General features: G+C 40.7%; 2 protein-coding genes across 2 annotated transcripts; both read right to left on the bottom strand.

Annotated features, from left to right (window-relative positions):
• Positions 1 to 276: 276 nt before the first annotated feature.
• On the bottom strand, positions 277 to 3147 carry LOC112261830 (cytochrome P450 1B1-like). The gene has a single exon (XM_042330041.1). It carries the CDS (start codon positions 2778 to 2780, stop codon positions 1206 to 1208), a length of 1575 nt encoding a protein of 524 aa, XP_042185975.1. The 5' UTR covers positions 2781 to 3147; the 3' UTR covers positions 277 to 1205.
• A 1619-nt stretch (positions 3148 to 4766) lies between these two features.
• Positions 4767 to 7979, bottom strand: LOC112261829 (cytochrome P450 1B1-like). Its single transcript, XM_042330040.1, has one exon. The coding sequence runs from the start codon at positions 7674 to 7676 to the stop codon at positions 6093 to 6095; it is 1584 nt and encodes a 527-aa protein (XP_042185974.1). The 5' UTR covers positions 7677 to 7979; the 3' UTR covers positions 4767 to 6092.
• Between the last annotated feature and the right edge of the window lie 2542 nt (positions 7980 to 10521).

Genomic DNA, 10521 nt, shown 5'->3' with positions numbered 1-10521 from the left:
ATAGGGATTTACAGCCCAAGTACAGAGTGCCCTGGGTGAAATATTGATGAGTGGGGCCTGTGGCTGGGGGTGTGACTGCATGTGCCCTACCAGAGCCAGGGTGTTGGTGTCTGGAGGCAGAGCATGTGTGCTGCTAACACCCAAGGTCCACATCAATCTTTCATGGCAACACACAGCCTTGACATCATGATCTATTATTACCTCTTTGACCTCCCTGCATTGTCTTGTTCATAGCATTTGTGCTCTCCTAAGACTGAGATACGCCACAGACAGGGCTGAGAAGGAGTATAGGATTTATTGCATGGAGCTCAGGCACTATGGATATCATACACTACATGTTTATGACCCAACCAGAACATAATACATCATAATACAATGGAATTATGTAAGTGCACTAAAACTTCTGAAAATGTATAATTGTTATTACCGTATGTACTTATGCAGATACAAACACCATGAATGCATATCTGAATGGGTCAGAGGATGTATAATTCTTCAGATATCTCAACATGGGCAACACAACACATGATTTCTCCACATCACTGCAACAACAAAGCACTTGCAGTAAAATCGATTCATGACCACCAGTTTATATGCCAATTTGGGGTGGCCAAACTAAATACCCTCATATATAACAAAAGATACTTAAGATTTATTACAAACTGTGACTTTGGGCTGCCACATCATAGTAATTTAAATTCTTACATATCACTTGTGTAGCAATCTGCACACATATCTCTATGTTATTTTGGTATTAATTTATCTTGTAGATTAAATTCTACTTTGACATAATACTTTGATGGAGTGAAATTGTCCATAAAACTCAAATATTATGTGTTTCCAATTTTTATGAGAATTTAGAAGGGATATTTTGTAACATGAATTGCTACAATATCTATTTTCCTAAATCTGGAGGGATAACATATCTTGATTCCAAATGTCAGGAATTTCCCATAGATAGCCTGTTCAATAAAATTATAGAAATACAAACATGATTCAGTTATCTGTCACAAAAAGTGATTTATACAATCAACAGCTAATAGCTAATGATAATAATAATAGTAAAGTATGAATATAAATCTTATGGTTGGTACCTACAGTATTAAAGCATAAACATTCACTGTTGTGTACATACCTTTTATATTACATTGGATTACTGCACTCCATTAATGGGCGCTCTGTTTGAAAACACAAAGAACAAGATTTTATGCCCCAGTAAGTAATTCTCCTCTGAGCTTGGCAGAGATCTTGTAGTTCAGGGGCTTCAATGTTAACCCATAGGAGCAGTCTAAGGAGAGGTCCTGACTTGGATTATCTTCAAATGTGCACTGGTGAATCAAAATAGCAGAAAATAAAAAGACCTCCACTTTGGCTATCTGGTCACCAATACATCGCCTCTTTCCTGCTGAGAATATCATCACACTGCTGGTCAGATCCTTGTCAAGGGCACCGCTTTCATCTAGGAAACGTGAAGGGTCAAAGAGATGTGGGTCCTTCCACTGTAAAGGGTCGTGGTTGACAGACCACTGGTTGATGAAGACCACTGTGTCTTTGGGGATGTGGAAGCCTTCGATGGTAACATCTGAGGTGGTGGAGTGGGGGATGGTGAGGGGTACAAAGCTGGTGTAGCGCATGGTCTCATAGATAACGGCATCTAGGTAAGCCAGGTTGGCTTTGTCCTCAATACAGGGCAGCCTGTCACGGCCTACCACTTTGTCAATCTGCTCCTGCAGTCTGGTTTGGATGTTGGGGTATTTCACCAATAAAAGGAGCATCCAATGAAGGCAAGTGGACACAGTATCCAGTCCTGCACCAATCAGATCAGACACTGTCCCTTCTGTGTGGGCCTCCGTCAACCCGGTATCACTGTCCGCCTTGTCAATGACCCCAATAATGGCATCACTCATGTCCCGGGTCACTTCAGGGTCAAATGTCTCCCTGTGCTCCACAACCTTGTCTCTCACAAAGGTGAAAAACTCTTTATTGAGGTCTTTGAAGCTCTGGTAGACCCTGCGGACAGGATTTGGGAAATACTGAAGCCAGGGCATGACATCCACCAAGCTGCCAGCCCCCACCGTCTCTCCAAACTTGTCCACGCTGCCCAGAAGGGTTCTAAACTCAATGTCATCATGTCCATAACGTTTTCCAAAGCACAGGGCACAGATTACATTTGCAGCAGCTACTGTCAGTTCATGAGCAGGGTTGAAAAACTGACCCTCAGCATTGAGTTTGAGGAAAGCTTCAATGAGCTCAGTGGCCTCTGCCACAACGTGCTGTTCAAATGCTTTTTTGGTCTGGCTGTTGGCAGAGGAGAAAGCTCTAATGGTGGTCTGAGCGATCTTCCGGTGCGTCCTCCACTGTTTGCTGTAGTTAGTGAATGTCATGCTGTTACCACCAGACACTGACTGAAAAGACACAAAGTTGGGTCTGCCTGCAAACTCTGTGCTGTGTTGAACCAATGCTTCTCGTATTGATGCATCTCCATTAAGCACCACTATGTTGTTGCAGCCCAGTCTTATCTGATACACGTTGCCGTACTTCTTTGCCAGCTTGGAGAAGGTGATATGAGGCATCTGCCCCAGCTGCATGGCATTGCCAACCACCGGCCAGGCAAAAGGTCCTGGCAGCCTTCTCTTGAGTCTGAGATTCCTGACCCACAGACAGGCTTCCAGACAGAAGAGGAAAACCAAGGAGGCGACCAGCGCTGGCTGGACCTGTCCACTCCACTCCCTGATGATGCTGCTGCCTTTCACCTCAAAGTCTGTTTCCAGCAGTGCCATGGTTCTAAGATATTCTATTTCTGTTGTCCAATTCTTCAAATTTTGAGAGATTACACTTTTTCTTTGTTGAACGTTATTCCTGGTAACCGTATAATTTAAATGGATCCTCCTCTCACCTCAATTCCCCCCAAAATAAAAAAAGAAGTACTTTTTTTTACCATACTTTTTAAAGTATGGTCAGTCCTACATTATGATCTGAAAATGTAGGAAATGAATCGAGACAATGAAGGTTTTCAGCACCTCTTACACACTACAGTCTCTGTCTCCTCCTCCTCCTCCGTGCTGGCTTGTGAACAGGCTCGATCAGGTTGAGTGGTTAGCAGTGGTGCATTTGGTGTCCTTCTTCAGATGACCACATTAGAGGAATGAAGATTTCAGCTTTGACACTCCCTTATATATCTTCTTAGTGGGTGGGAGGGGTCAGGGACTCAGGTTTTTTATTATCTCTCCCCTCCCATTGTGACCACAGAGCAGGCATTAAAACTCCTATTCATTTCTTTTAGCACCGTGTCGCTCATTCCAGCTGAGTGTCAGTTCTTTCTTATACCTAACACTCAACCCATGGTAAGACAAGGAGGAAAGCAGCAAGCAGTCAGGCCTGCCAGCCAAGGGCTAAAACAGAAAGAGTTTAGATTTAGCGGGCCAGAGGACCTGAAAGATTGGGCTGCACTACCATTAAACACAATACAGGTACCACAGGGGATCATTTTAGATGGTTTCTATAAATGGTGTAGTAGTTAGGGTTCCAGATTTCAGTCACAAAGACCACCGCGGCTAAACTCACCCCAACTAAACTCACAGGACACTGATTGGTCCTGTTATATTCTGGATTGTGGAAATTGCTTGATTACCTCTCTAAGGCAGGTAACTTGGCGGTTAAGCACGATGGCAAGTAACCAAAAGATCACTGGTTTGAATCCCTGAGCTGATTAGGTAAACTATCTATTGATGTGCCATTGAGCAAGGCACATAACCCTAATTGTGCTGGATAAAACCGTCTGCTAAATGACTAGAACATATGTAGGATTTTTTCCTGACAGAAATACAGCAAAATAAAATAAATCAATCAATCAAAAGTTTCAGTGAAGTACCCAGGCTAAGGGAGGACTGCTTGTAACTTTAAAATATTCGGTTGAGCTTTCTTCTGTCGATTATAAACTAATGTATGCACTTTTAATTACATAATTTTTTGATCTGTTATTTTCAGCCCATGTTCTGTTAACTCTAAACACCACTAGGAATAGAATCCAAGATATGACTATGAAAGCTCTGGGTTTTGCATCTGGACACAGAACAGAAACAAACAATACACTTGTATATGTTTTATAAGAGTATGCATTTACAAAAGCTTTTGTTAGCATAAGGGTCCTTTTATACTTATAAACAAAATAATATAACTCTTAGGCTTGAGGCTTTATCAAAATAGTTCAAAAGTTATTTCAAAACAGGGACCTCTGACAATTACACTAGTAATAAGGCTATGGAGAGAAACACATAACTTTTAGAAAGTAGACCTACTGGGGGTTCAATGCTGTTCAGCAGGAATTCATCTACTATCGAATTCTGTGCTCTGATGGTGATGCTTGCTGCAAGGAGAGATTCCTCTGTTATATGATGTATTGTTGCCAAACCAGATCACAATTCAAACACATTTGATGTGTTTTAACAGTTTGGATGAGATCAAACATGCAGGACTGGTGTAGACTAGCTGTAAAACATAATGATTGTAACCACTTGTTTACAGTTTTACTATAATTGATTAAGTATTGTATTATACAATGTACCTTAGAGTGTGAATCCCCATAATAATTGTTACTTTGTAATTTTTTATGCACCACCTCATATTCATTCCTCTGTACATGGAGTGTGTTACTACAAAGAACAACACATGGAGAGGAGAATGCAATCCTTCCGGTGATGAGGTACTTAATGAATTAATGAATGACAAATGAGAGAGAAGCAGAATCAGTCACTATCAGCCCCTGATTGATTTAAACATTGCTTTATTAATTCCAGATGTAGCTTATTTTTCAATCATATAAAACAAACAAACCAACAAACAAAACAACATATTTTCATTCATGAATCCTTGCCTGGACATTCAACACATGTTGTAGTTGAGTTTCTTGGTTTGAGAGAGGCAGATATTCTGAACAATATTTAATACATTTCTGAAAACATGTTCTTTGACAAAGGTGACATTACATCTACAGATTTCAGAGCCTTGAGGTTTAAACATGCATGCATTTTTTAAAATACATCGAAACTCCATTGACTTGTGTAGTAATATTGTATTTAGTGACAGTTGATTTGGATATGAAGGGATGGGTTGTGTAGCTAGAGTGCCTGTTCAGTAAAGTAGATTTCTGAGAATATCAATAGGGTCAGTGTTTAGAATTGGTCCTCTCCCAACTGTTCATCAGCCTTATCAGTACCATACTTCTAGACTCCAGTAGAAACCCACCTCTGTATTGAAACACCTCCAAATATTGTTGGAGACACTGAGCGTGAAGTTGCACAGAGGCAACAGTGCTGTTAACGCTGAATTGTCTTCACACGGTAGGCTATGGAAAATACATATCTTGATTTTCCTTTAGCAGTTCGTCAGCATCTGTCAACAGTATTCAATGTGCTCATATGCATGGTGTACAGTAGATAGTGAATTTGATTATAATACTTAACAAATATTGTTCATACCTGAAAGATATATATTTAAAAAAAATTGTGACAGCTTTATCTGAAAAAGATAAATACATTGAAACATCACCATGTTAATAACAGACATCCACAAAGTCCTCAAGGCAACAAACTGTGGTCCTTCAGGTGTGACTACAACATTCACAAACACTCACAGGCATATTACACTGTGATATAACCTTCCATTGACTGTTGAGGAATATTCTAGTTTCCTGCACATATTTTGATATATTAACATGCTGAATACTGTATATGAAGTACGCCCAAAACTCAAAATGGATATGAAACAAAAGTATACTTCCTTAAAGAAAATGATCAAGTACATAGTTTGAGAACCTGTTCAAATTGATTGACCCCATAACCCCTGGCCCCCAACACAGGAGAAAAAGCTATACCTAGCAAACTTTCCATCACTGTAATCATACTTTCAATCCTGTATCAACAACAATGCAAACATATTAAATTGTGATCAGATATGAATTAAATATTAAATATGAAATATTACACTCAACAACAACATTCAGTGCATGTTTACTAATACTCACTGTAAAATATCATTGCTTGGCAAACTTATAGTTTCTGCTGGCCTTGAGTCACAATATTGGGATGAGATTTTTATGCAGGTGACACCAGACCGAGCAGCTTCCCCCTGAGCTTGGTTGTGATGGTGTAGTGCAGGGGCTTCAGTGCGAGCCCATAGGAACAACCAAGGGTCAGGGTCTCTGAGGGATTGCTCTCAAAGGTACACTGGTGAAGCAAGATGGCTGTAAATAAAAATATTTCCACTTTGGCAATCTGGTCGCCAATACATCGCCTCTTACCAGTGGAGAAGATCATGACGCTGTTAGTTCGGTCCTTGTCAAGGGCACCGCTTTCATCTAGGAAACGTGAAGGGTCAAAGAGATGTGGGTCCTTCCACTGTAAAGGGTCGTGGTTGACAGACCACTGGTTGATGAAGACCACTGTGTCTTTGGGGATGTGGAAGCCTTCGATGGTAACATCTGAGGTGGTGGAGTGGGGGATGGTGAGGGGTACAAAGCTGGTGTAGCGCATGGTCTCATAGATAACGGCATCTAGGTAAGCCAGGCTGGCTTTGTCCTCAATACAGGGCAGCCTGTCACGGCCTACCACTTTGTCAATCTGCTCCTGCAGCTTGGTTTGGATGATGGGGTATTTGATCAAAAGCAGGAGAATCCATTGTAAAATGGTTGACATTGTGTCTTGGCCGGCTCCAATAAGGTCTGTGACTGTTCCTTCTGTGAAGTCTTTGGTCAGTCCACTGTCCTTTCCGTGCTCAATCACATTAATGATAGCATCACTCATGTCCCGGGTCACATCAGGGTTGAAGGTTTCTCTGTGCTGCACCACTTTGTCTTTCACAAAGGCAAAAAACTCCTCATTTATGTGTTTGAAATTCTGGTAGACGCTGCGGACAGGATTTGGGAAATTCTGAAGCCAGGGCATGACATCCACCAAGCTGCCAGCCCCCACCGTCTCTCCAAACTTGTCCATTTTGCCTAGGAGAGTTCTAAACTCAATATCATCATGGCCATAACGTTTTCCAAAGCACAGGGCACAGATTACATTTGCAGCAGCGACTGTAAATTCATGAGCGGGATTAAAATATCGTCCATCAGCACTCATTCTCAGAAATACCTGCACAAGATCCATAGATTCTCCTAAAACGTGCTGCTCAAATGCTTTCTTGGTCTGGCTGTTTGCGGAGGAGAAAGCTCTAATGGTAGATTGTGCAATTCTCCTGTGCATTTTCCACTGTTTGCTGTAGTTAGTGAATGTCATGCTCCTGCCTCCTGAAATCATCCGAAAAGACACAAAGTCAGGTCTGCCTGCAAACTCTGTGCTGTGCTGAACCAAGGCTTCTCGTATTGCTGCATCTCCATTAAGCACCACTATGTTGTTGCAGCCCAGTCTTATCTGATACACGTTGCCGTACTTCTTTGCCAGCTTGGAGAAGGTGATATGAGGCATTTGCCCCAGCTGCATGGCATTGCCAACCACCGGCCAGGCAAAAGGTCCTGGCAGCCTTCTCTTGAGTCTGAGATTCCTGACCCACAGACAGGCTTCAAGACAGAAGAGGAAAACCAAGGAGGCGACCAGCGCTGGCTGGACCTGTCCACTCCACTCCCTGATGATGCTGCTGCTGCCCTTCACCTCAAACTCTGTGTCCAGCAGTGCCATGGTTCTAGATGATTTATTACCTATTCCTGAAGACAGATATTGTGAATAGAAAAAAACAGTACAAAAAAGTTCCACTTTTTTCAGCACTCTCAGTCAGTTTTAGCCCAGCTTACTTTTCAAAAGTGATTTAGTGATATTCAATTTCAATTAATCCATCTAATATAAAACTAGTTCAGTTAGTTTAAACTCCAAAGTGTCCTGCTGAGACCATGGTGACAGTCTCAGTACTTCTTGGGAAATTATCTCAGATTAAGCTTGGTGAGTTATGGTGAAGTTGTTCTCTAGTCACACTTTTCAGCAAGATGTAAGACCTTAGTGACTAGTTTTGCATCAGCACGGTGTCTTATATGTTTGCAGTCTGTGGGCAGGGCTCAGCATTATTTTCATACTCCTCCCATTGTGGTAGCCCTGCACTATATATTATCTTTCTGCTGTTGGACCTCGACGCGCGCCGCGCACTAGGAAACAGAGCGCGCAAGAGCAACCGCTGTCCCCGGAGGTGAGCTCCAGTAACTAGTGACAAGTTTAGGAGGAAAGTGACGATTATTTTACAAACTCGAATAGTGACATACGATCCCATTTTAAATTGTTATACTTTCTTATACTTAGAAAACTCAACGGCGCAGTTTGGTACAGAAAAGCGTATAGCGGTTTGTTTCTCATATAGTCGATAACGTATGGTTGACTTTTGTGCGCGTGTGCATGGACATTCTATTCTTTCCATAATTAGCCTAACTGAAACTCTGTTTAGTCTCTTTCATAAAATTATGAATGTTCTCATGGTGCCATGTAGCCTAATACATGTATTTTAAAAGCAAGGGTTTTCATTCAGTTTTACTACTTTTCAGGTACTGTGCAACGCGTTGTTGCATATTGCGTTCTTTTAGTGCTGCATATAGCAAGTTGTATATCTTTGTGATAATATTTTAAATCACTCAACTACCTCGTGGTTCAAATCGAACTCTGAAGGTCAGTGAAAGTTGCTTATGAGCCTACCCGAGTCGGAAGGTTTCCATAATATTGCGCAGAAGATGAAACAAATAATATTTGTAATAATACAATTATGTTAGATCTTCCATCATTGTCTGAATTTCCTTTCTTGAATAGCCTAAATTACATTTAGCTTATTGAACTAGGGATGGGTAACTATCAGAAGTGTTTAAATGAAATGAACCCCCATCTTGATAAGGTCTTGGGTGGCTCTTACACATCTGTCTAGTGATATAAAATTAAAATGACCCAAAGTTCACATGGATGCAACTAAAAATAATTATCCAAGTGTGGATTGAAATATTGTCTATAGACCATATATAGACTGTTTATTTTGCCATGATGAAGAACTTCCTGCCTGTGTAAAACTATCAGGTTATTTAAAAATGATAAATAAAATGTTGCATTTGCAATACAGGTAAATAGACTAACTTGCCTTACATAAGTATGCTTATACAAACACCTCTAAACATAAAGTACAAATCTTATCAGAGAAAATCCATGAAAAATTCATATTCATATTTTCAGCAGGTCTCATGCTACAGCATTTCTTTGAGCCTTTACAAAGCATAAAAGTGGCTGTAGTTTTGCGTGAGAGCCATGTTTCAGATATGAGCCAGCAACCTGGTCTCAGAGCCTTTCATATTATTCTGTACATAATCCGAGACACTCCATTTAGTATGGTATGTTATGTTTCGTATATTTGCATAGGACAGATGGTTACTTAAGGCAAAAACCAAAAGATTGAGAGTTTGAATCTTTAGCATTTTAGATAATTAGCAACTTTTCAACTACTTACTGTTTTCTAGCTACTTGAAACAAAATCCCCTGCCCTTAATCTTAACCCTTTTAGCTAACCCTTCCCCTAACCCTAACCTTAAGCCTTTTAGCTAACCCTTACCCTGAACCTAAAGTCTAGCAACCCCAAAGTTTGCGAGTTTGAATTTAATCACAGACAACTTTAGCATTTTAGCTAATTAGCAACTTTTCAACTACTTACTACTTTTTAGCTACTTTGCAACTACTTCCCCTTCTCCTAACCTCAACCTTAACACTTTTAGTTAACCCTTCCCCTAACCCTACCTTAACTCCTACTCTTAACCCTAACCTTAACCCTAACCCTGGGCTACCGAGTGGGGCAGTGGTCTAAGGCACGGCATCTCAGTGCAAGTGGCATCACCACAGTCCATGATTCAAATCCAGGCTGTATTAGATCCAGCTGTGATTGGGAATCCCATAGAGTGGCGCACAATTGGTCCGGGGTAGGCCATCATTGTAAATAAGAATGTGTTCTTAACTGGCTTGCCTAGTTAAATATTTTCTTGTTTAAACTTAACCCCTAGCCTAGCTAATGTTAACCAGCTAGCTAATGTTAGCCACCTAGCTAGAATTCGTAACATATCATATGTTTTGCAAATTTGTAACATACATGGTCAAGAAAAAGTATGTGAACCCTTTGGAATTACCTGGATTTCTGCATCAATTGGTCATAAAATTTGATCTGATCTTCATCTAACTTAAATTAATAACACACAAAAAATGATATGTTTTCATGTCTTTATTGAACACACCATGTAAACATTTACAGTGCAGGGTGGGAAAAGTATGTGAACTTTTGGATTTAATAACTGGTTGACTCTCCTTTGGCAGCAATAAACTCAACCAAACATTTTCTGTAGTTGTGAATCAGACCTGTACAAGGAATTTTGGACCAATCATCTTTACAAAACTGTTTCAGTTCAGCAATATTTTTAGGATGTCTGGTGTGAACCGCTCTCGAGGTCATGTCACAGCATTTTAAATCAGGTTGCAAAGCAGCTCCAAACCATGATGCTCCCTCCATCATACTTTACAG

The sequence above is a fragment of the Oncorhynchus tshawytscha genome, linkage group LG11 (assembly GCF_018296145.1).
Source record: "Oncorhynchus tshawytscha isolate Ot180627B linkage group LG11, Otsh_v2.0, whole genome shotgun sequence".
Taxonomy (NCBI): Eukaryota; Metazoa; Chordata; class Actinopteri; order Salmoniformes; family Salmonidae; genus Oncorhynchus; species Oncorhynchus tshawytscha.
Note: the sequence above shows the minus strand (reverse complement) of the source record. Positions and strands in the feature narration are given on the sequence as shown.